Source organism: Microcaecilia unicolor, chromosome 11 (genome assembly GCF_901765095.1).
Source record: "Microcaecilia unicolor chromosome 11, aMicUni1.1, whole genome shotgun sequence".
NCBI lineage: Eukaryota > Metazoa > Chordata > Amphibia > Gymnophiona > Siphonopidae > Microcaecilia > Microcaecilia unicolor.
In genome coordinates this window covers 37570684-37597593 of record NC_044041.1, presented here as the reverse complement: position 1 = coordinate 37597593, position 26910 = coordinate 37570684, and the positions used below count along the sequence as shown (strand labels likewise).

Here is a 26910-nt window from a genome sequence, read left to right as displayed (position 1 = left end):
ACACGCTGTGCGAAGCGGCGCCAAAATTCTCACTCACCGCTTTCCCACAACAATCACTCGCACTGCTCTCTCACTATAAACAGGAATCGAACCTGCTGTCCGTTCCTAGTCAGATACAGGTCCAGATAGCTCTTAAAGAGACATCAACACAAATTGGCAGCTGAGAAGTGGGAGGCACTCAAGGCTACAATATTATAAAAGCAGCCGAGGCACAAAGCTGCCAGAATCTCCATAGAGAGCAGCACAGGGGGAGGGACCTGAAAACAGGTGTGACACCCCAGGGGGAAAAACTGGGCCCCACAGGACCCTGAAGCACTTAGTACATAAGTACATAAGTACATAAGTAGTGCCATACTGGGAAAGACCAAAGGTCCATCTAGCCCAGCATCCTGTCACCGACAGTGGCCAATCCAGGTCAAGGGCACCTGGCACGCTCCCTAAACGTAAAAACATTCCAGACAAGTTATACCTAAAAATGCGGAATTTTTCCAAGTCCATTTAATAGCGGTCTATGGACTTGTCCTTTAGGAATCTATCTAACCCCTTTTTAAACTCCGTCAAGCTAACCGCCCGTACCACGTTCTCCGGCAACGAATTCCAGAGTCTAATTACACGTTGGGTGAAGAAAAATTTTCTCCGATTCGTTTTAAATTTACCACACTGTAGCTTCAACTCATGCCCTCTAGTCCTAGTATTTTTGGATAGTGTGAACAGTCGCTTCACATCCACCCGATCCATTCCACTCATTATTTTATACACTTCTATCATATCTCCCCTCAGCCGTCTCTTCTCCAAGCTGAAAAGCCCTAGCCTTCTCAGCCTCTCTTCATAGGAAAGTCGTCCCATCCCCACTATCATTTTCGTCGCCCTTCGCTGTACCTTTTCCAATTCTACTATATCTTTTTTGAGATACGGAGACCAGTACTGAACACAATACTCCAGGTGCGGTCGCACCATGGAGCGATACAACGGCATTATAACATCCGCACACCTGGACTCCATACCCTTCCTAATAACACCCAACATTCTATTCGCTTTCCTAGCCGCAGCAGCACACTGAGCAGAAGGTTTCAGCGTATCATCGACGACGACACCCAGATCCCTTTCTTGATCCGTAACTCCTAACGTGGAACCTTGCAAGACGTAGCTATAATTCGGGTTCCTCTTACCCACATGCATCACTTTGCACTTGTCAACATTGAACTTCATCTGCCACTTGCACGCCCATTCTCCCAGTCTCGCAAGGTCCTCCTGTAATCGTTCACATTCCTCCTGCGACTTGACGACCCTGAATAATTTTGTGTCATCGGCGAATTTAATTACCTCACTAGTTATTCCCATCTCTAGGTCATTTATAAATACATTAAAAAGCAACGGACCCAGCACAGACCCCTGCGGGACTCCACTAACTACCCTCCTCCACTGAGAATACTGGCCACGCAATCCTACTCTCTGCTTCCTATCTTTCAACCAGTTCTTAATCCATAATAGTACCCTACCTCCGATTCCATGACTCTGCAATTTCTTCAGGAGTCTTTCGTGCGGCACTTTGTCAAACGCCTTCTGAAAATCCAGATATACAATATCAACCGGCTCCCCATTGTCCACATGTTTGCTTACCCCCTCAAAAAAATGCATTAAATTGGTGAGGCAAGACTTCCCTTCACTAAATCCGTGCTGACTTTGTCTCATCAGTCCATGTTTTTGTATATGCTCTGCAATTTTATTCTTAATAATAGCCTCCACCATCTTGCCCGGCACCGACGTCAGACTCACCGGTCTATAATTTCCCGGATCTCCTCTGGAACCCTTCTTAAAAATCGGAGTAACATTGGCTACCCTCCAGTCTTCCGGTATTACACTCGATTTTAGGGACAGATTGCATATTTCTAACAGTAGCTCCGCAAGTTCATTTTTTAGTTCTATTAATACTCTGGGATGAATACCATCAGGTCCCGGTGATTTACTACTCTTCAGCTTGCTGAACTGACCCATTACATCCTCCAAGGTTACAGAGAATTTGTTTAGTTTCTCCGACTCCCCCGCTTCAAATATTCTTTCCGGCACCGGTGTCCCCCCCAAATCCTCCTCGGTGAAGACCGAAGCAAAGAATTAATTTAATTTCTCCGCTACGGCTTTGTCCTCCTTGATCGCCCCTTTAACACCATTTTCGTCCAGCGGCCCAACCGACTCTTTGGCCGGTTTCCTGCTTTTAATGTATCTAAAAAAAATTTTTACTATGTATTTTTGCTTCCAACGCTAATTTCTTCTCAAAGTCCTTTTTTGCCCTCCTTATCTCCGCTTTGCATTTGGCTTGGCATTCCTTATGATCTATCCTGTTACTTTCAGTTGGTTCTCTTCTCCACTTTCTGAAGGATTGTTTTTTGGCTCTAATGATTTCCTTTATTTTACTGTTTAGCCACGCCGGCTGACGTTTAGTCTTTTTTCCCTTTTTTCTAATACGTGGAATATATTTGTCCTGAACCTCCAGGATGGTGTTTTTAAACAGCATCCACGCCTGATGCAAGTTTTTTACTCTGCGAGCTGCTCCTTTCAGTCTTTTTTTCACCATTTTTCTCATTTTGTCGTAATCACCTTTTCTATAGTTAAACGCTAGCGTACTTGATTTCCTAGTTTCACTTCCTTCAATGCCAATATCAAAACCGATCATATTATGATCACTGTTATCAAGCAGCCCTCGTATCGTTACCCCCTGCACTAGATCATGAGCACCACTAAGGACTAAGTCTAGTATTTTTCCTTCTCTTGTCGGCTCCTGAACTAGCTGTTCCATGAAGCTGTCCTTGATTTCATCAAGAAATCTTATGTCCCTTGCGTACAGGGAATAGTCAAAAATCAATAAATTGGCAAGAAGAGTAAAATCCCCTTAACCGAATAGTCAAACTACCTCACCAGACTATTGAAGACTGCACAGGCTGTACTTCTACCTCTGCTGAGACTGAGAAAATACTGGCTAGTGTATGTACTGCACAGGTTATATATACAGTATTCAAAAGCTCAGTGTTTCTCAGTCTCCCTCTGCTGGTAGGAGGCCATAACCCACGCGTCTTGACCGGTCTGGAGGGTCGTGGAGGAAACCTGCAGTTTGTGGTTCACACCTGCTTGTTATTTACCATAGCAATTAAGTACTGTCAGGAGCCTTGTGCTGTTCTTATACATGCCAACTGCTGCCATCATTTTAGTATGATAAATCAGAGGGATGCAATGTCTGGATGCATGGTACATGTGGAGACCAAGTCAGATAGCTTACTCCAGAGCTTCTATATTGGAAATGGCTGCATCAGGCAGAGCCAATGATTCAGCTTTTTCTGATGAAAAAAGCTGCAGTTCTGCAATCACATATCCTCCACAGGAGAGGCCTAAATTGACCCCTTTGTTTATAAAATAAAGGCCCATTTGAACCTGCGAGGGAGGCCTCTCATGGCCAAACAGACCATCAGGGACACCTTGAAAAAGGCATAATACATTCAACAGTTGTACAGGAAAAAAAAAAAGGGCATATAACAAGAATGTCTGTCCTCAACACAAGAGAACAAGCTTTAGGCAACAAAGCTTGGTCCCAGTGCTGGTCAATATGTATGTTCTCTGCTTTCAAAACCCTCTTTCTGACTTGTTCTTATTCTGCAGAGTTTTGATGACATTTTACAGCTGTAATTTACACCCATAATTTGTAGGTCACACTAAATCACTGTATATTAAGGGGCCCATTTACTAAGCCGCTCTAAAAGTGGCCTACACTAATTTTACAGTGTGGATTTCCCATGCGCTGAACCCATTTTTAGGGCAGCTGTAAAATGGCCACAATTTTGGGTTTTTTTTCCCATTAATTGCCATGCAATAATTTTTCAATTAGCGTGTGGCCATTAGTGCGCGAGTCCTTACCACTACCTACTTACTCGGCGGTAAAGGCCCCTGTGCTAAACTTGCGCTAATCGGCAAATATTATATTTTTTAGCGCAGGATTGCTGCGCGCCGATCCCAGAATTACCGCAGGAAGCCTCAGTGTGTCCCATGGTAGTGCCGTTTAGCGTGCGATAAGCATGTGTTAGTACTTACCGCTGCTTAGTAAAAGGGCCCCTATGTAATTAATTTTAACATTTCTAGTGTAGTACAATAAATTAGGACTAAAGGCAATTCTTTCAGGAGCTGACATCACTGGACAACAACCATCTCATATGAGTTTGCAGTCAGCCCCTGAGATTTAAAAAAAAAAAAAAAAAAAAGTGCTACTTTAAGAAGTACTTACATCATCAACCTTCGGCTCTGTTACAGGCACCCACTTGTAAATCCTGAGGGATGTATCACCTACAGTCACCCATTTTTTTTCCCTGCAAATCACAGTACAGAGGACATCATAAAATTTAACAGCTGATTGCTACAAGTAAAACATCTTGCACAGATAAAAGAGAGGACCAGAAGCATCTACACAAAGCAACACAAGTTGAAATTCCACTTCTGTATTTTATGGTCTTTCATTATCAAAAATCTTTGGGCTTGACTTTCAGATGGCAAGCCACCAATTAAAGTTAAGAACCAGTGCCAGCTCCGGCACCTTACTATGTATTTTCGGTAGCACTATCAGGAGTACATCTGAATTCATATACAGTATAAACTATGACTGTCCATTTAAATTTAGGTTTGCTATTTGACAGATCTAAATCAAACGGATAACTTACCAAAATACTGCCATTAAATGGATAGCTACTGGCTCTGCCTTTGTTCCTCCCCAAAGCTATTCCCTTATTATATGAATAAAAGCTGTCTGTTTAACAATTTTATCTATATAAGGGCTGAAAATACACAGATAGGTGAGTTATGCATTCGTTGTCTGACAGCAAACAAATAACTCCCTTTGAATATTCTCACCTTTGTATTTACAGAAATGAAAGGTAAGACAACTATAAATAAAGGCGATACCTTTTATTGGACTACAACAGTTCCTGACTAGCTTTCAAGTGCTAACATTTCCCTTCCTCAAGGCAGAACAGAACCTTTGTATTGAATCAGCTCTGATAGAGAAGGGAGAAACAAATCCTGAAAGGCAGAAATGTTTCAGTTCATGCACCAGATAGGGGAAGGACTGAATTGTCTGTGCTAGGCTGATCTTTTAGCACGTTCGCTCCTGCGCTGGGGAAAGGAGTAGGAGGAATCTGTGCCAGTACAGGGACAGCAGTAATGTCATCCTTGTACCTGTCATTGCACTGGGAACTCCTAGAAGGGGAGTCTATGCCAGTGCAGAGGGTAGCAGATTCCCACTGCAGATCCTTATGACTCTGGGCAAGTCACTTAACCCTCCCATTGCTCCAGGGTACCTGTATATAATATGTAAACCACTTTGATTGTAACCACAGAAAGGCAGAATATCAAACCCCATCGCCTTTCCTTTCCTCCTGTGGATGAGCTCATCTGTACAGTGGGTGCACTTGTGTTGATGACTGGCAGCACCGGCATTGGAGGAAGAGCCCAGAATGAGAGAAGAACCGTATTTGAATTCAGGAGTTTTGTGCTGGAGGAAGTTGAAGGGTTTGTAAGTTGTTGGTGAATGCTGGAGGCCCTGATTGCGGAGGCCTCAGCATGGGCCTTGTAGCCACGCTAGGGAATTTTCCAAGAGTGGAGCATCAGTGACAGCAAAGGCAGAGATGTGCCCGAATTACTTTGAGATGTGGTTGTGGTTTCTGCAGACAAGGGAATATCTACACGCACTTACTGCAGGCTGCTGAGTAATGCTCACGCTACAGGAAGCGAATACACGTGGTGTGTGTTAGACAAAGCTATGTTCTTTGAACACTTCAGGAATTTTTTGAACCATGGCTTTGATTTTTCTTCATCTTTCCTTTTGTTTTTTTTCCCTTCCTTTGTTGTCTGCCATGAGATACTAGGTTGACCTGAGAGGAGATGTCTATTGAATTAAATGAGAAGGAGCAGAAAACAGCAGATGAAAGGAGGCTAGATAGGGTGGCAGTTACCTCTAAGTGGGCAGGCACTGGTACATGCTCTGAAAATCTTCCAGGCTTTTCTGAGATCCTGGGGAGCAAGTCCAAGCAGGCACCAACAGTGAAGTCACCTATGCGCAGCTGCTTATCTTGCTTGTCCATGAAGAAAAAAAAAAAAAAAAAGAAGCTATCGCCATACATTTTTCTTGTTTTGTTTAACCTGTATTCTAATGCATTTAAGTAGAATAACATGGCAATCACACTACTTTTGTAGTCACTACATTTATGAAATTGTTTGATTTACCAACAAGGGAATATCATTGCAATGTGGGTACCACATTCTGGTAAGACACTTTCAGAATCTCCTTGCTGACTTGAGTCACAGAACTAAAATTTGGATGTTTAATGTTCAGCATTTATCAGCATCAGGATATACTGAGTCACATTGAGGGCCATCAAGCCCAGAATCTTCTCTCCAACACAGACCAGCCCAGGTAGCAAATACTGGCAGATCCCAAAAAGTAGACTCAGTTTATTTCCAGGGATTATCAATAGCTCTACCAAGTCTATATGGCTATTTTTTTTTCAGATTTTTCCTAAAGGAACTTGTGCAATACTCTTTTGCATTTCACTATGTAGGTCACTTTCCTCACATCTTATGGCTTTATTATATGCTGCATGAAAAAAAAATCTATAAGGTGATATGTAACGATATGATAGCTACGAAGCAGTTGTGTTATCTTGATTTAAATAAAACTTACAAATTAAAAAAAAAAAAAAAAAGAAGAAAATGCTTAAGACTAGGGGTCTCCACATCCTGTAGAGTCACCACACAAACCAAAATCCATCTACTTTAAGCAGAGTATCTGGCAGAAGGAGGAGCATGTGCTGTTCCTGAGGTAACAATTTGAATATTTTTATAAGATAAGTTGTAAGCAAGGTTCCCTCTGAGGTGAACGCAAGTCTCCACCTATACTCCTGCCAGCAGTGGTGCTGGTTCAAAATCACATCTTCAAGGAGTAAGAGACAGACAAGTTCTGCAGGACTCCATAATGAAACAGCACCCCCCACTGGCGGCAATGAGGTTGGAGGACTGCTGCACAGCTTAGAGGGAACATTGATTGTAAAGAAGAGAGCGCCGTTGTTGGGGAATATGCCATTTGTGATACAGAAAGTCACAGTTAGAAATGTTATTATAGAAATCAATACAATTTATTGCTTGGGAAGAGTGGGGGAGGGTAGATGGTGGATGTGGGGTATGGTATTAGGGGTTTTACTGTGCAACTGGAATTTACTGAATTTGCTGTTTCTTTTTCAAATTCTTGCATTGCTTGAAAATCTAATAAAAAATGACTTTTCATAAAAATAAAAAAATAAAAAAAATCTATCTGATTTGTTTTCAATCTGCTGGTTTTTAGATTCATGGTGTGTCCTCTTGTTTTTGTATTGTTTTGACAAGTTAAACAACTGTCCTATCTCCTTACTATTTTATAAAGCTCTATCATATTCCCTTCTCAATCATCAGCAAGGTACATCCTGAGTGACAGGCTGATTAAGTGTTTAAAAATGCATTAATGATTATTACAACAGTTTATTACTCAGTGCTTCAACTATGGGACATTTTATCCCCAATGCAGCCTGACCAAAGATCTAGGAATTCTGATTTTCCCAGTCTTTTCTTAGGGGTCCTTTTATTGGGCTGTGGTATAATGTGCACATGCAAACTATGTGCTAAAAATTTTTTTTTCAGAGGGATTGTTTCTGGTGGGGGGGTGTGTGTGGAGAGTGGGCATGAGAGTGCGACTCAGTGCAGCCACATTACCACAGGAATAGCGTGTGAGCCCTTACTGCCAACAAAATGGATGGCAGGGGCCCAAGTGCTATTGTTTGTTCACGGCCATGCGCTAATGGCAACATCAGTGCTTAAGTGTCCAAACAGTTGCCCACTGTAAATATCTCTTCAGTAATCAATACTATGTGTAATCATGCACAAACAATATATATTTGATTACTACCATATCAAATTTAATTATTCAAATATAAAAGTATCTTCAGACTTTAGTGCATAGCCATTAATTAATGGCCCTAGTGCACGGGAAAGACCTGCGTAAGGGCATGCTAATGCTACTTTTTACCACAGCTTAGTATAAGGACCTCCCCTAATGTGCAACAGACAGTACTGTATTTATGGTTGTAACTACTTTTCCAGAAAGAGAATAAAAATGTTTGACATTCATATAAATCTATAAGCTAAAGATTTTAAATATATATATTCTGGTCATCAGCAACAAAATATGGCTGTAATTAACTGGGTCTACCTCAGTTAGCATTTCTTGGTGGCAGATTTTAAAAAACACATGGAAAAAGTAGACAAACCATGAAAAAAAAGATATTTCAGTCTCACTGTTTAGATGTGTTATACCACTGAAGTCAGTCTACACTCTATTGACTTCACTAAAATTGTCTTGGTTTTTATCTGCAAACTTATTTTCTTTTACAAAAACCGGTAGGTTTTGCTATTGTTTTGGTTTTTTTAGATCTAGAGACCTTTAGCAATTCAATACAGCCATTTTCTAACTCTTTCAACTGTTTTCAATAGCCAGGTCAATCCTCCCTTATTGAAATAATTGAACCATTTTAATAAGAAGACTAGAAGAGACAATTTTCAAAAAATAAGTACAAGTAAATGTCTAATTTTAGCCAAATATTTAAAACTCTTATTCTTTCCTATTCTGAAGAAAGAACTGCAAGAAGTTGAGGATTCTATTTTGAAAGAGAATACACCAAGATGTAGCATGAAGACTGACAAGAGATCCAACCAACAATACCAAAGAGAACCTTTTTGTGACTGGACTCTGTCCATTGGACTTGGAGCAAAAAGACAAGATACAGGACATCAATAGTCACACCAATGAGAGAATCAGATTGTGTGTTTGATTTCAATGTGTGGGGTGAAAAGACCTGTAGCAGATAGACACAAAATCAGAGAGTGCATTGTATTAAGGTCAACAAACGATGGTCTCAAAAGAAAAACATAATGGGTCAGGTTAGAGAGCTTAAATAAACGAGACGTCACACAAACTGATAGCTGAGAAAGTGAGAGTCTACAAACCCCAATCAGGTTAATAAATTCTAAAGTTGAAAAGAAAGCCTTACTCCTCTTTTGAATACACATCTAGTCAGATAGTCTACCCCAATCCAATTCACCAGCTACAAGAATGATGGGGACTTAGTTATAGCCAGAATTGGCTGGCCTGTAAAATGTGCAAAGAAGAGAGAAAGGTGGTTTGTATTCCTTTTCAAATGTCACTTCATGACAGATAATTTTCTGTAGAACCCATGCCAATCTTCCAAACTGCTGTATGTGAAAACGCAGGAGTCTGTCTTCTGAGGCTGCACCAGCATCACTCTTTAAAAGCATTTCTTGGCCCTCTGAAGGGACACTACTTTGTAGTGGTGGAGGGGCTTCCATGTTTCAATGACTCAGAGGGCTATGCTGAAGGGTTACCCATACCAGACAGACCTCTGAGGAGAAACCAGACAAAGAGTGTCCCAAATTAGGGAGAGTGGAAAGATGGTGACCTGAAGCTCATACGCTCAACGGCCCAGCTGTCCTCTGAAGTTCTTTGTTTACTTGAAATTTCCTCTCTGCATTTGCAGTTACCTTAACTAAGAGGAAGGGGATAATGGGGGGGTCAGCCGCCGATGACCAGCGTTTTGTCCCCTATGCAGCAAGTGTGGGACCGCTGCGCGACGAGCTGCCCACAGATGATTGGGTTGATGAGTCCTTTGATTAGCACCGGCGAAGGAGCGTCGATGCTCTTGGACCTGGAAACAACTTCATTGCTCCCGAGTCATTTAACCACCATGTCCAAAGGAGTGGAGGAGTGAGTTAGGAGTGTATGCTGAAACGGAAGTCGTTTACAGCTGAACCCGTGTCGGCGGTGCCACTCCTAAACCCGTAAGAGCTATCAGCTTGGAGTTTTGGCTCCCATGGAGGTTACATTGAATATCATCTGGAAGGCGCTCCAGGACCTAACGGTGGCAGTAAATAATTTTGTTTCAGATATAATCTTATTAGTGAGCCACATGGATAATCGAATCGAATTCTTTGAGAATGAAAAATTGATACAGCAAATGAAGTTCTACAGGAGTAGGAAACAGTTAAGATTTTGAAAATGATAATAGACCAGAAAAATTTGAACAAAATGAATATTACAGATGATTAATATCGAGATTGTTGTTTTCCCAGAGTTCCGGGAATGATTTCTAAAGTTTTTTTCCTCTGAAATGATTCCTCTTAGTATATTAATTCAAAAGGAGTGAAGCCTGTGAAACTGGGATTACCTTAATCAGTGGGAATTGGATTAGAGACTCAAGTATTTGTATTGTTAAATCATTTCTGGTTTTAAAAGAGAAAAAAATGAAATCAGGTGTATTATTTCCACTAATATTGGGCAATAAGTATGTTTCCAACGAAATTAATTGACTATACACCATCTTGGGTTTGAAGAAGCCAACCAGACGATCAATGTGGATTATGATTCAGATAAATAAAAACTGGGGATAATCAGGTTAATACCATGTTTTCTTTGTTTACTGTTGTTTAATTGATCTCCTTGTCTTGTTTCACTCTCCCTATTTCATTTTGTGGTCTAAGAGAAAGATTGTATATAATCCATTTATCTAGTTGAGATTGTTTTCCTCTAACATTGTATTAATGTACAGTCATCTCTGTATTACTGTTTGCAAGTGACCCTTGTAAAATTAAAAATTATAAATAAATGATTAAATAAAAGCATTTCTTGGAATATCCTCCTTCTGAAGGGCTATGGGTGCTGCCCCTACTGCCAGCACACACTAGATCAGTCCACAAAGCAGGAGATAGTAATCCCTTAAATGAAATCAGAAAGAGATTAACTGGCCTCTCCAGTCCACCAGTTATTCCTATCCATACTATAAAGACATATCCCAGCTCTAAAAGATTGACTGCATGTAGAAAAATCACAGCTTTTCCAAGTAACATTTTGTTTTCTACCATCCTGGAGCATACAAGATTCCATACGTAATTCAAAACTATGATCCATTTGAATATCCAATCGCCCAGGTTCCTATGGATGAATACTGGCCAGCACAATCACTAATAAAGTGAAGTTACTTACAGCAGGTGTTCTCCGAGGACAGCAGGACAAGCATGGTTACATCTGGGTGATATCATCCCACAGGAGACCGGTGCGGAAACAGCCCAGCGCTCTATTATTTTAAGAGGCTTTGGTAGTGTCACCACTGCACATGCACAAACGTGGGACCCTCAGTAACATAAAATAGCTAAATAAGAATTCAGCTCCAAGGGGAGGTGGGAGAACACCTGTAACAGGTAACTAACTTCGCTTTCTCTGAGGATAAGGAGGCCATAGCTATTCACACATATGGGAATCCCTAGCTACCAGGCTCACCGAAACAACAGTAGGATAATAGAGTCTTGCAAGGCAAGACTATGTTGAACCAATTAAGCTGAAACTATATACAAACCGGTTGGGCCTAGGAGTGTGGAGCTGGATTTGAGACACTAAATTCTGCAGGACTGTCTGGCCAAACAGTTACATCAGGTATTCTGCTCGAGGCAGTAATGAGATGTGAATTTGTGGACTGAAGCCCACATCGTAGCCTTGCATATCTCCTCAATGAAGTCTGATCTCAAGTGGGCTACTGACGCAGCCATGGCTCTAACATTGTGAGCTGTGACATGACCCTCAAGAGTCAGCCAAGCCTAGTCATAAGTAAAGGGGATGCAATCTGTAAATAACTGGATAAAGTGTGCTTACCAATGGCTGTCCCCATCCTGTTGGGATCAAAAGAAATAAACAGCTGGGTAGACTGTTTATGGGCTTTAACCTGCTCCAGATAGAAAGCTAAGCTTCACTTCCAATCCAAGGTATACAGTGCACTTTCACAAGATGGGCATGATGTTTTGGGAAGAATGTTGGCAGAATATACTGGTTAAGTTGGAACTCTGACATTACCTTAGGAAGGAACTTAGGATGCGTGCAGAGAACTACCCCGTTATGATGAAATCTAGTGTAAGGTGAATCAGCTACTAGGGCCTGAAGCTCACTAACTCTGAGCTGACCGCCACCAAAAACAAGACCTTCCAGGTCAGGTACTTAGATGACAAGAGAGTCTATTGGCTCAAAAGGAGATTTCATCAGCTGGGGAGGACAACATTGAGATCCCAAGACACTGTGGGAGGTTTGAAAGTGGGCTTGGTCAACATTAAATCTCGCATGAATCGAGCTAGAGGCTATACAGAGATGAGCTTGCCCTCCACCCGATAAACACTAATTGCAGAGAGATGAACCCTTACAGAGTTGGTCTTTAAACCAGAAGCATGGACTAGAGATTTGGGCATGCCTATAGAGGCCGATTTATGCTACTATGTAAGCCACTGGTAAAATTGACTTCTGCTTTGTTGGTTGATTGATTGTGAAGTTTTGGTAAGATGTAGGGTTGTGTAGGCTGGACAGGACCAGGAATTTGGTTTTGTCTCTGTTTAGTTTGAGTTTGAAGGTTGTTGCCCATTCTTATACGAGGTCCAGGCCTTTTTAAAAATTTAGTCCGGTACGTTTGTGATGCTGTTGTGGAAAGGTGTGAAGATTGTGGCATAGTCTGAATGGGTTGACCCCATTTGTTGCAGTTTTTTGCCGAGTGGCTTCATTATGATATTGAACAGTATTGGTGATATTGGCGATCCCTGTGGTACCCCGCACTCGGAGATCCATGGGGCAGATATCCGATTAGACATTTTTACTATATAAGATCTGGTCCTTAGGATGCCATTGAACCAGGTTGCAACTGCCCCAATTATTCCCATGTTGTCGAGCAATGTCATTAGTGTAGTATAGTCTACTAAGTCGAATGCACTCGATATATCGAATTGAAGTAATAATACATTTTGCCCTTGGCATATTATGCTTCTGAATTTCATTATCAAGGTGGTTATGACCATCTCAGTGCTGTGTTATGGTCTGATCCCTGATTGGGAGTTGTGGAAGATTGAGAATTGTGTCAGATATTGTTAGTTGTTGTGTTACAAGACCCTCCATCGTTTTGGTCAGTAGTGGTATTGAGGTCACTGGTCTATAAGAACTGGGAATTGGCCTAGTTCAAACATGTATGTGATGTGTTTGGTGTAGTACTCGATGAACCAGTCCGGTGGGTTTTTCATCATGTAGTTGGGGCACTTGTCTAGTAGGCAGTAAGCAGGAGAATATTTTGTCAGTAGTGACTTGACTGTGTTTAGATGGAGTGGTGTGAAAGTGGTTCATATTCTGTCTGCCACGGTGTGGTTGTAGTTTATTTCGCAATCTTGTAGATAGTCTATGATACTTGTTTGAGGTTTCGTAAGGTTGGAGCTAGTATTGGTTATTTTGTTTTTAAAGTGCTGTGCAAGCTCTTTGACAAAAGCAAACCTCTCATGAAGCAAACTAGAGGTTGTCCAGAGATGGGCTTACCCTGTACACAGTGATAAGCACTAATTGCATTAAGGTAAACCTTTACAGAGTTGGTCTTGAGTAGGGCAAGCAAGGCGATCTAGGGCCTTGCTTTCAAACAAGACAGCAAACCTCCTTCATTTGAAAGAATAGCACCTCTTAGTGGAGTCTTTCCTGGAAGCCAGCAAGACCTGGGAGACACCCTCTGAAAGATCCAAAGAAGAGAATTCTAGACTCTTAACATTCAAGCTGTGAGAGCCAGAGACTGGAGATTGGGATGTAGAAGATACCCCTCGTTCTGTGTGATGAGGATCAGAAAACACTCCAATCTCCACGCTTCTTCAGAGGATAACTCCAGAAGTAGAGGGAACCATATCTGCTGTGGCCAGTACGGCATTATCAGAATCACGGTTCTGTGGTCTTGCTCAAGTTTCAACAACTACTAGAGGTATGGGAGGATACGCATACAGAAGACCTGTCTCCCAATTGAGGAGGAAAGCATCTGACACTAGTCTGTCATGGGCCTGAATCCTGAAACAGAACTGAGGGACCTTGTGGGTGATGTGAGTGGTAAAGAGATCAACCGAGGGGGTGCCCCATACACGGAAGATCTTGCTGGCAATGCCCATATTGAGATACCATTCATGTGGTTGCATTATCCTGCTTAGTCTGTTGGCCAGGCTGGTTCTGCCTGACAGCTAAGTGGCTCGAAGGAATCTGCCATGCTGGCAAGGCCAATGCCACATCTGAATGGCCTCCTGACAGAGGGAGTGATCTGGTGCCCCCTTGCTTGTTGGTATAATACATGACAACCTGATTGTCTGTTTGAATTAGCACAATTTGATGAGATAGCTGATCTCTGAAAGCTTTTAGAGTGTTCCAGATTGCCTGGAGCTCCAGGAGACTGATCTGAAGATTCATTTCCTGGGTGGACCAAACACCCTGTGTGTGAAGCCCATCTACATAAGCCCCCCCCCCCCCCCCCAACCCAGGAGAGATGCATCCATTGTCAGCACCTTTTGTGGCTAAGGGATTTAGAACGGAAGTGCCAGAGTCAAACTGGATCTAATGGTCAACCACTGAAGGGAGCGTAAAAGCTCTGGAGACACTTGGATGCCATATTCCAGGCTCCCCGTGGCTTGATACCACTGAGAAGCCAGGATCCTTTGAGCTAATCTTATGTGAAGATGTGTCATTGGTGTAATGTACACTGTGGAAGCCATGTGGCCCAACAATCTCAACATCTGCTCAGCTGTAACTACTACTACTACCTGCTAAGATGCCTCAACGCTCATCTCCCGAATACAATCCTATGTCTTCCTGCTGTTGAAGTGAACGAGTGCACTGGAGCTGAGCCTGAGAAGGCTGGCAAGCTGAGGGGGTTGCACCTACGCTATGCTATATGACTCTTATTTATTTATTTGTTGCATTTGTATCTCACATTTTCCCACCAATTTGCAGGCTCAATGTGGTTTACATTATGCCATAATGGTGATCGCCATTTCTGGATAGAGAATTACAAGTGGTATTGCATTAAGCGCATAAATGGTAAAGTAGAATACATAGTGGTACTGCATTGCAGCTCCTGAATGATAGTGAATTATAAAATAAGTTAGATAATCAACTATAGAAAGTTCATTTCCGGCATGAGAAATAAAGTGGTAGTGCGTATTGCGTAACTGCTAAATCTAAAAAAGATTCTAAGCGGATTACAAACAGTAAGTCCTTCTTCAGGAGAATTTACAATTGCATATCTAATACATTGAAACTAAAAAAAAAAAAATCTCTCATCAATTGCACATCTAAAACATTAATTACAGTTGTATATCTAATACACTGAAACTAAAAAACACCTCTCTCATCAAACAAAATACATGTTAATGCTTTCTTGAAGGAATAATATTGTGTTAACCTCCAAATTTCTAAAGGGAGTCTGCTCCAAAGTCCAACTCCCTGGTATAAAAAGGAATGCTCTAGCATGGTTTTCTTCCGAACACTCTTAAAAGACAACTTAATTTCAAACAGCATTCCAATCTACCTGAGGAAAAAGATCCATCACCATACAGCATTTTGTTGTACACCACCTTTGGTGAATCCCTTCATAAAGGCGGCTAATAAATCCCAATAAAGAAATAAATAAATACATGCTTGCTTAAACTTCAGTCTTGAAAATACAGGAAGCAATGTAGCTCCTTCAACAGTGGGGATGCTCTTTCACTCTTTAACAGGCTGTAAATCAATCTTGTTGCTGTATTCTGCAGAAATTGAAGTTTTTGTAACTGTTTGGTAAGACCCCCAAATAGGAAGTTACAATAATCTAAGTATGGAATCAGGATTGCCTGTGCCACTGTTCTAACCTTACCTGGATGTAATTTTGATTGAATTGCTCTCAGCTGCCGTAATCAGAAAACATTTTTTTTTTTAAAGATAAAGCCTTCATATGTAATTCAAACGTTAAGTCTGAATCAATTATGACTCCCAACACTTTTGAATGGTCTACAATCATTAGTTTCTCACCTGTACCCAATTCCAAACACTTAGTTGTCAGCTTCTCATAATCTCCAAACCAAACAACCTTAGTCTTTAGTCTATTCAATTTTCTGCATTCCACCATGAGCAGACCAATACTCCCAAAGGAGGGTGACAACCGTGACCCTTGAAGAACTCTACAATCTGCATTCTACTGCAAGGATACCTTAGAATCGTTTCTTACACTATATATTTTCCTCTGTAAAAACTCATTAAATCATTACAAAACAGTATCATTCATTCCAATCTGACTAAGCCTATTCAACAGTTGCTCATGGTTCACTGCATCAAAGGTGGCTGATATATCAAATTGTAGCAAAATCATTTGCTTTCCCTTACTGAGAGTCAGTCTGATTTCTGTTACCATTTCCAGCAACAAAGTTTCAGTACTAAGTAGTGGTCTGAAACCGTGTTGTGAAATATGAAGAATGTCAAATTTGATCAAGTAGTCACATAATTGAGTATTCACAACAGATTCTATACGTTTAGCAAGCTATGGTATGCTTGCTACTAGTCTATAATTTTAAGGCGTAGAAAAATCAGCTCCCATTGATTTGGGAATAGGAGTCAGCATATGCCAAATTAAGGGGGTAACTCACAGTACTCAGAATAGAATTAACAAACATTGTCAACCAGACCACTATGTCAGAAGGAGCTGTCTTAAGTAAATAGGAACAACAAACATCTAAGTAACTAGCTTTCTTAGACACTTTTTGAGGTAGATATTAACAGTATTTGTATCAACTTCCGAAACTTCATTCCATAGCATGTCTCCTTTCACAGTTATCTCCTCTCTCCATCTGTTGCTCCCACCATTGGCAATCCTGTCTGGTTTCAACAAGACTTTGCTAATAATATCTATTTTAGTGTGGAAATAGTTTGCCAACTCATCCGCTGTAGGTTGTATATCATGTGAAATCATCTACACCTTTTAAATTGTCATCAATGAGTTGAAAAACCTAGAAAAACCTAGAAAAGCTGTTTTGATTAATCTTCTGAATCAGCTATATTTCCATAATATTCCATTTTTTTTATTTATTCTCCTCTTTCCACTGTCTATAAATACAAGGATCCTTAGCTTTACTCCAGGATCTCTCTAGCTTCCTACAGACCCTCTTAAGATTAGCCAACTCTGGTGTATACCGGTGATTCTGTTTTAAGCAAGCATTTCTTTTTTCAGAGGTGCTAATTTGTCTAAGGATAAAGACACTGCATTATTCCACACCTGTAGCTGTACTCCCAATTCCTAACAAGGACTTCCTGGAGCACCTCATGGAGAGGGACAGTCACAGCCTTCCTAGGAGGAGACGTGCAGTTCAGGACCTCGAGCATCTTGGCCCTGGGCTCGTCCTCCACTTCTAAAGGAAATTGAATGGCAGCCATTTCCTTTACAAAAGAAGGAAATGAAATGTTCCCTGGGGGAGACTTTCTCTTTTCAGGTAGAGAGGAGAGTTCAGAGGTTATCCCATAGGACTTGTCTGAGAAGTACCTGGGATCTTCTTCTGACTCCTGTGAGTGCTCCTCAGAGAGCTGCATGGGAGCAGGAATGGCTGGATTCACACGGGGATTATCTGGGGATGGGCCCAGGTCTTAAGGGGTCCCCGCCGAAATGCATGGCGATCTGAGCTTTGCCTCTCTTCCTCCGAACCGTAGGGTGCCCTCCCGGCACATACCCCAAGCCACCCTGTTGGTCTAGTGGATTCTTCAGGGCAGGAAAGATCCTCAGTCTTTCCTGCCCACTGCTGCATCATTTAAAAAAAAATAGCTACCACGACTTGCGCTGAATTCTTGTGAGGCCGCTGCTGGAAGTCTCGGCAGTCAGTTTAAAGAAGATGCGGCAGCGGGCAGGAAAGACTGGGGATCTTTCCTACCCCAAAGAATCCACTAGACCACCAGGGTGGTCTGAGGTATGTGCCGGGAGGGCACACTAAAAAAAAAAACCCAAAAAAAACCCCCCAAGGTTAACTGTTTCCCCTTCCTCGTGCAGCAAATCTATGAGCTGCTGCATCCATGCTGTCGTTCTTTACTGTTGGTGGAATCATTTAATCTCACTTAGATTTTCAAGCTTGTGCATACGGATGTACTCAGAGGAAGTATAACAACGGAATAACGTTTTATAGGTAGAGTAGTAATTTGTTATAAATCATAATCAGTGGGTCATTTGGAGAGGCTGATTAAAGGGACACCCTAGTACTGTTATATTTGTGCAGAGATTTTTTTTTCTCCTGGTAAGGGGCCATTAAAGCAGACATCATGTTATGAGAATCAGGTGTTCAACATTCAGTTTCTCTCTATCTACTTATTTATGGCATTTATATCCCACTTTAAACATGAATTAGGTTGAAACCTGGGAGCGTTTAAAATCTTTTTTTTTTCTGTGCCTACATCAAAAGAAAAAAAAGATGGCATGTGGGAACTTGCTCCTTTCGTTTTGTGGATTGCAGTGGTATATTATAAAAATGCACGTGCCTTTTATTTATATGCCCAGTTGGGTATATATGCTAATCTCAAGTTTGTTAAATGTTTCAGACATATCCATCTACTTGCTCCCATGATATAACTGAATTCTATTATTCTGTTTCACTGTATTTTCAAATGTAAGCTACACTGAATCAGAATTTGCTTGAGACCGTGTGTGATATAAATGTAAAACAAAAGTCTCCAAATGAAAGAGAAACCCATCCACCCTCTAGGAACAGCCTACTTACAGTGGGCTGTCCGCTTGGGTGAGTCTAACCTCTTAGAATTTCTCCTTTCACACAAAAATATTATTTTGAGTGCATTGATTGGAACATTTAGCTCTCCATCTATATCCTCTCAGTTAGTGTGTAGAGTTGAGTTCTACAGAACCCTGTATTATCTATTTAGTTTTGATTACCAGTGGTATTGAGAGGGATAGCATATTTTTGTTTGATGCTAAGAAAAGGCCTGATACATCTTCCACCCAAAAGAATCCAAGGTTTGAGCTTGTCTGCCCAGGGGTGCCAATGAAGAAGAGTCTCTGGATTCCACCACCAGGGAATGAGGCGGCAACTAAGGCCTGTTAAAGCCTGGGGAACTTTGGATCCGATACATGGTATCAATCTTTTTGGTCAGGACAGGGACCAACAGAAGGGACTCCTAATTCTTCACCTAAACATCTTTCAGGATCCGGTGAAGCAGGACTATTACGGCCTCTCTAGGAGGACAGTCATAGTCCAGGACCTCGAACATCTCAGCCTAGGGCTCGTCCTCCGTTTCCAAATGAATTGGAAAAGCTGCCACCATTTCCCTGACAAAACCTGGGAAGGAAAGGCACTCAGGTGGAAACTTCCTCCTTTCTTCTGGACAGGAGGATCAGATGGCATACCATAGGAACTCCTCCTCCAAGAAGTACCTGAGCACTCCTCATCTGTGTCAGCAAAGATCTCCTCATGGGAGGGCCCAAGACCAAGCCAGCCTCAAGAAAGAGGAACTGTGTCCTTGTCTAGAGGCATCAACTTGCAGGCTCCACACGACTCCAGCGAAGCTTCCTCCAAGGACGTTGAGGGGTTGCCAGCATGGGTGGCTGTTGACGCCAGTACTGCACACAGCACCGGGGCAGACATCGCAGCAGGCCGAGGGCCTTGCAGGGCAGCAGGAAGAGGCATGGCTGGTGCACGCACCCCATATGCCGTTGCACTCCTGAAGAAGCCCCCCGCCAAATGCTCATGGAGCATGGCCTGATGTATTCGAGGGCCAACTGCTCAACTGTTGTGGTCGGTATGGGTGCCTGGTCCTGGCTGCACAGAAACCACACATCAGCACCTTCACAATAGAGGGAGAGCACGCCTCCCGGTGCCGACACTTCTTGGAGACCGGATCCCTTGGCGCCCTGGTGCTCCCGGCATATGCATCGAGGAGGGATTGATACCGATGCCAGTCATCAACACTCCTCAATGCCAAAGACGACGATGTTGAATCCTTATGTCTTCTCGGTGCCGGATCCAATGCTGGCCAGTCCTAGAGGCCCTGCACAGCGGCCAGCGCCGAGGCAGGGGACTCGATGCATGCCCACTCCCAGTGTCTGACAGGGGCCTAGTAGCCCAATGTCAAAGATTCGGACCGAGCTCCAAAAGTTCTCTCTCTCTCAACCTCTCTGGCCAGTTGAATACTTTTCCTCATACAAAGACAAAGAATACAGCTGGAAGGGGTACTTTCAGGCCCCAAACACTGAAGACACCAAGAATGGGTGTCCTTACCAGACCTTACCAGAGATGGTCCAATTGCACCGGGCACAATGCTTGAATCCACTGGGTATGTTCGATGACATGCGTTTATAGTGGAAAACTGCTGTGGCCAAATCAAGCAACTTGATGCGAGTGGGGCGCTGCCACGTGTTTAAAGCTGTATTATGCTTTTTAAGCATTCTGCGCCGGGCGATGTGGATGATGTCACCCACATGTGAGAATATGGCCTGCTTGTCCTCGATGAAAAATAAATACATTTTTATTTTATTTTACAGGGAGAGAGCAGTAGTAAAATATAAAAGTTTTGCTGTGGATTGTTCCCAGTAACCGAGTCAATGCACATTTAAAGTGATTAAGCAAGGGCTAGTCGGATGACTCAGTTATAGCTCCATGCAAGAATAAAGTCTGGCTGTTCCAGTCAGTCTGGCTTGTGAGCATTGCCTATAGACAACTCACAGCTCTTGGGAAAAGGATGCACCAGATACAGCAAGAGTTGTGGTATGTTAAGATGATTCAAGATCTGGGCTTGTAGAAATTTCGGGTGAGCAGCAAGGGTGTGTAACCTGTGCACAAACAAAGGGCATCAGTTTTGTTTGAGGGGCATTGATTCATAAGTTCTAAAAGGGAGTCTTTTTTTTTTCCATTGGGTACCTCTCAGCCTTGGAGGTCTTAGTGACTAGGCCTGCCTCTTGTACCTGGTGCCCCGAATACCAAGATAGAAATATATTTTTCTAGTAAACCCAAAACGTCACTCAGGCCATGTACACAGCAAAGGTGGCAAGCTCAGATTCAGAGAGAAATGACATAACAGTAGCTATACTATCAGCCTTTAATGAGTTACCCAGCAGTAATTATGCATACGTAGAGGTGCCCTACAAAGCAATTAATTAAAATCAGGAATACTATCAATATCTTTACATCCACTGGATAAACATCCGAATTAAAATGGGATGAAATACATGAATAAAACATCCCCCCCCCCCCCCCGTTTACTAAAGCTTAGCTCGAGTTATCTGCATCAGGGTCCATTTTATTCCTATGGGCCCTGCTGCACATAACTTGAGCTAACTTTAGTAAACAACCCCCTTTGAGTTGAATACTAAGCTACATGAGCCAAACTGTACTTTTCCCAAATGGGACAAAAATAGTTTAAAATACTAATTTCAATTACATCCTTAAAAATTATAAGCTATATAGGTATGTTTTTGACAGGCATGCAAAAAAATACAGAATATAAAACAGTTTCCCACCATTTTATATCTAAAAAGCATGATTTGGTTCCTGAAATTGCTTTTAAAAGTCCTTGGAATTTGTCGCCAGAGAATGTGGTAAAAGCAGTTAGCTTAGCAAGGTTTAAAAAAGGTTTGGACAATTTCCTAAAAGAAGAGTCCATAAGCCATTAAGGTGGACTTGGGGAAAATCCGCTGCTTATTTCCAGGATAAGCAGCATAAAATGTATTGTACTGATTTTGGGATCTTGCTAGGTACTTGTACCTGTCAGGTTCTCAGGTTCAGAGCCCGTGGGGCCGGGCTCTGGAGCAAACGTGAGCCCTTGGGCTGCTGCTGAGGAGCGGCAGCAGCAGGCAAAACCCCCCAACCAACACTGGGCAAGCACACCAGCACCAGCAAGGACTGCAGGCACCGCCCAGCGAACCGGAACACAAGGACTGGAATCCCCCGGACCGGCACACACTGGACTGGTCCGTACAGCTTCACCTGCACTTAGCCACTGCCCCCCCCAAGGGTTGAGCCCTTGGGTTCGAGTGGCCGGCAGGACCTACCGGATACCGGACGACCCAGGGACCAGGACTGGAAACAGAAGTACTCCTAAATCCTAAACTGACCTAAGTGCTCCCAAGCCCTAAACCAACAGAAGTGTTCCTAACAGTAAACTAACAAAAGGACTTCCTAAGCCCTATACTAACAGGAGTGCCCCTAGGCACTGACCTAACAGGAGTGCTTCTCAAACCACCAAAAGGAAAAGCAGGGGAGCCACAAGGAAGAACAGGGAAGCTAAACACATAAGCTAATAAAGGTGCTACTAAGCACCAAGCTACCAGCAGTGCTCTACAACTCTAAACTAACTAAGGTGCCCCCACGCACCAAGCTACCAGCAGTGCTCTACAACTCTAAACTAACTAAGGTGCCCCCACGCACCAAACAACCAGAAGAGTTCCTAGCACTAAAAGGGAAGACAGGGGAGCCACTAGGGAAAGAACAGAGAAGCTAAACACGTAAGCCAAAAGTGCTTCCAAAGCACCAAACACAAACAGCAAAGACTGCAATGCTCCCAACAGCACAAACACCAGAAGTACTTCTAACAGCAAAATCTGCAATGTTCCTAACAACACCAAACCCTGAAGTACTTCTATCAGTAACAGAGCTTCCAAAGCCCTACACACAGCAATGCTTCCAAAACCAAGAGGGAAAAGCAGGAAAGCTAAACACACAGTCACCAGTGCACACTGCACTAACACTAACCTGGACCTTTAGCAAAAGCAAGCAGGGAAACTAGACACAAAGTCAGAAGTGCACACTGCACCACCCTACCTAAAGCAAACGTTGCAAAGGCCCTGAAGGGAAGAACACCACTTCCTTATCAAGGCCCTCCCTGATGATGTCACACTCCCTAGACCCAGGCAGACAGCACACTGAAACCCAGAGAGGCCCAACCCACACCAATGCAGCACCGTGAAGCACTTGAAGCCAGCACACTCAAAGAGAGGTAGAGCTAACTCAGTCCACATACACAGCTGTAGTAAAGTGAAACAATTAGAGTCATGCTGCTGGAAGCGGCCAGCATAGAGAGAGAGAGAGCTAGCTCAGAAAGGACAGGCAAAAGAAACAGAAGCCAGTTAAGAAGCTGACCCCCAGGAAAAAGGTAAGTTTGAGAGGGGTTCTGACCACGATCATAACAGTAACCTGGATTGGCCACTGTTGGAAATAGGTTGCTGGGCTTGATGGACCTTCGGTCAGTCCCAGTATGGCAATTCATGTTCTTATGTGTCTTTGAAGTATGAGGTAAGGAGGGGGTGGGGGGACAGCAGATGGGAGATGGCAGTGTGGAGACCAGATGAGTTAGGGCTGAAGCAAGAACTAAAAGTATCAATGGAAAATATTTGCCCTAGCACACTAGCTTGCACAGCTGGATGCACTATTATTTTCTGTAAATTTTTGCAAAGAAGAGCTGAAAAATCACCTACTGTCCAATACTCCAGATATTTGCCCCATGCCAGGACTTATTTGAAAGATATTAATCTACCAACAAACCTTTTCCAGAATGGGAAGGTGGTAGAACTAGAGGACATGAATTGAGGCTGCAGGGGGGCTGACTCAGGAATAACGTCAAGAAGTACTTTTTCATGGAAAGCATGGTAGATACCTGGAATGCCCTCCCATGGGAGGTGGTAGAGATGAAAATGGAAACAGAATTCAAAAATGCATGGGATAAACATATAGGAATCCTGTTTAGAAGTAATGGATCCAAAGAAGCTTAGTGGAGTTTAGATGGCAATACCAGTTCTTGGGAAGCAAAGCCACTGCTGGGTATGTGTCCTGATCATGGCTGGACAGATTCAACTTCAGAAGTTGGAGAACAAGGCCAGTGTTTTCTCTCGCGATTTAACAACTTTGAATAACTTTGTGTCATCAGCAAATGTAATTACTTCTGGCCTAATGCTGTCTACTAATGAGAAGAACTGTGGATGAGTATTTTGGTGCATTCTCTATTCGCCCCTCATCTACCCACTCTCTATCCCACTTTGCTATGTAGAATCTGTCTTTTTAGATTGTAAGCTCCTTGAGCAGGGACTGTCCTTCCATGTTAAATTGTACAGCGCTGCGTAACCCTAGTAGCGCTTTAGAAATGTTAAGTAGTAGTAGTAGTAGTTAGGCAGACTTCTACAGCCTGTGTCCTGATCATGACTGGACAGATTTGGATGGGCTTCGATGACAACTTCAGAAGTTGGAGAACAGGGATAATGCCGGGCACACTTCTAAGGTCTATGTCCTTAAAATGGCAAGGACAAATCAATATCAGGTATACATCATACCTTATGCTATGAGTATTTTGTTAGGCAGACTGGATGGACTATGCAGGTCAACTACTATGTTATTGAATAGCAATAATGCAAACTCACAAAACCAGGGATGAAGCAGCAACGATTCTAAAACTTTTTTTGCCCTGGTTTCCTGATAATTGCAAGCCAATAAAATCTTGCCTTCAGTGTTTGTGATCACTGGCTACAACTTATAGAATTTAACTTTGTCACTGAATCATACATGTGATATACTTTTAACATGACTGTCCAAAAAAAAAAAAAAGTAAAAAATAGGACAAAAAGAAAGCAAATGCTTAAAGCATACTCAATGGATTACTTCAAAAAGATACATATGGCAAATTAGCAACTAGAAAGTTTTCATTTTAACCTGCTGTGATGGAAAATATTAAAAACTGCTTTTCAGTCTTGCTTTAATCGATAATACATTTTAAAAAATCCCTTGTCTTTGACCAAAAGTGACTTTCCTGGTATATCTCAAAGAACAGGCTGGAATGTAAGGCACATCTCAAGAACAATGTATGAGATAAGGCACACTCAAGAACAATATATAATATAAAGCACATCTTAAGAACAATATATGAGATAAGGCACATCTCAAGAACAGGTTGGAATGCCTCTGAAGCCAGCTTGTGCAGGAGGGAGGCGGGGTATGCTTGAGCTTCTGGAGATAAGCCACCTGGGCAAGTGGTTTGTTTACCTGAACTGAGAGCATATGACTGAAACCTCATGTACATTCCTGGATAAGTTTTAGCTTAATAAAAAGGGTTTTTTTTGCAGCAGAGCCTTGGTGCTCATTCTGTGGATGGACGCATTGTGCAGAAAAGACTTGTTCCTGGTCATATGAAGACTTTGAGCTTTCGCTGCAACGGGTCCCCCAGCTGATAAGGGCCTAAAATTCCTGACCAGTGATGTTGTATGTATGTGTGTGTGTGTGTGTGTGTGTGTGTATATTATATATATATATATATATATTATTTTACTTTTCTATAGCCTTCCTTTAGTAATGCACTCGATTAGAGTGTTTATTTCTTAATCATTGTGATGCAGTAACAATAATGACTTATACACTCTCTCCATTTAAAAGTACTAATAAAGAGTTTCATTTACCCAATACGAATCCAAAAGAATCTGTAGTATTTTATTCTGTGAGCAGTCTGTGGTGATCAAGTGAACAGGCTGCAATACCAAACCAATACACCTGCTTAGAACAATAATCAATAATGAAACAAGTAATCAAGAAATCCAACAACGTATTGCTGTTGTCTAGTTCCCTCATAGCTGTTTTGCCAAGATCATCAAGTGCAGAGATGGGTAAGTCAAATTTTTTGTATGCAGAGCCATGATATTTTCAATTTCATATGGATCTAAAAGATAGCCAGTAAAGAAGTAATACAGGAAGATCATCCAATGTCTTCAAATTATGGTGCTGGTGAAGAATAGTGTGGAAACCATGGAGTGTCCAAGGAACAAATCGATCAGTAATGGAGAAGATCAAACCAAAGCTTTTCCTGCTAGATCAAATGACTTCAACTTACATATTTTGGGAACATCATGTGAACAGAAAGATTAGAGAAAGACATGAAAGTTGAAGGTCAACACAAGAGAGGAAGATCAGCAATGTGATGGATCAATACACTAAAAGCAGCTAAGGATGTTACTCCATCAACAATTAGCTGCCTGACTGAAGACCATGAACAGTTCAGGGCAACTACCCAGAGGGTCTCCCATAGGTCAACACCGACTTGACAGCACTTATCAAATCAGAAATTTTAAGATAATTTTACAGTTCTTTCAGTAGTGTCCATGCAAACAGCCACGTTTACAATAAAGGACATCATACGGTCTATACTATGTTCATTCTAACATCGTAATCACTATGTTAGAGACTGAATATTACCAACACATATACTTATCAAATGCTACCCAGTAAAAGATACATTTTGTCTTTTAGGATTGCTTAATGCAGAAAGTATTTGTTTAACTAACACTGTGGACCAACGGCACCACACAAGCACAAAACTAGATATATTTACTGTTACCTCATTTTTGTATTTCATCCATAATTACCCTAACATTACCCAGATGTTGTGTACACACTTCATGTGTCAGTGAAATGTGTATGCTCCACAGATTATTTAGCTGTTCAAGAAACTTACTACAGTTGATGGGTCATACTTCAGTCACAGCACTAAATCATCTCATATCTGTTCTAAGTTTCTTTGTATGTATAAAACAAAAAACAAACATGTATTTTGTTGTCCATCTCAAGCTAACAGATTTACTGTCCACTAAGTGGCATGCCTTTTAACTGCACAAATGTATGTCTATAATTCAATCCTAACATAGTTTTCTAAATCAAGCTGGATAAATAATTGGACAATAATTACCTTTACCCTAAAATCACATCAAACCATGAGTTTTATTGTTAAAAACCACTTTGACAGACTTTTTTTTTTTAACAGCTGGGGAAGAGGTCTGGCAAACAAAAACAAATACCTAGTGATCTGGGTTTGATTTCCAAAGCTGTCTTCTACCCCTCAGGCTAGCCTAGGATGCTATAGTAGCAAAGATGAGGAAGGAATTCCAGCCATCCCACACATATTACAGAGTTCTAGAGATTGATGGGTCAGACAGGGTTTCTTAAAAATAAGAAACAACATGCCAACCC

General features: G+C 42.0%; 1 protein-coding gene across 2 annotated transcripts in view; it reads right to left on the bottom strand.

Moving 5' to 3' along the window:
- BCL7A (BAF chromatin remodeling complex subunit BCL7A) overlaps nt 1–26910 on the bottom strand; it is a 106017-nt gene that overhangs the window by 77466 nt on the left and 1641 nt on the right. For both annotated transcript variants that reach the window (XM_030218977.1, XM_030218978.1), the window contains exon 2: nt 4268–4349. In XM_030218977.1, coding sequence (XP_030074837.1) covers nt 4268–4349 — 82 coding nt within the window. The remainder of the gene's footprint in view (nt 1–4267; nt 4350–26910) is intronic.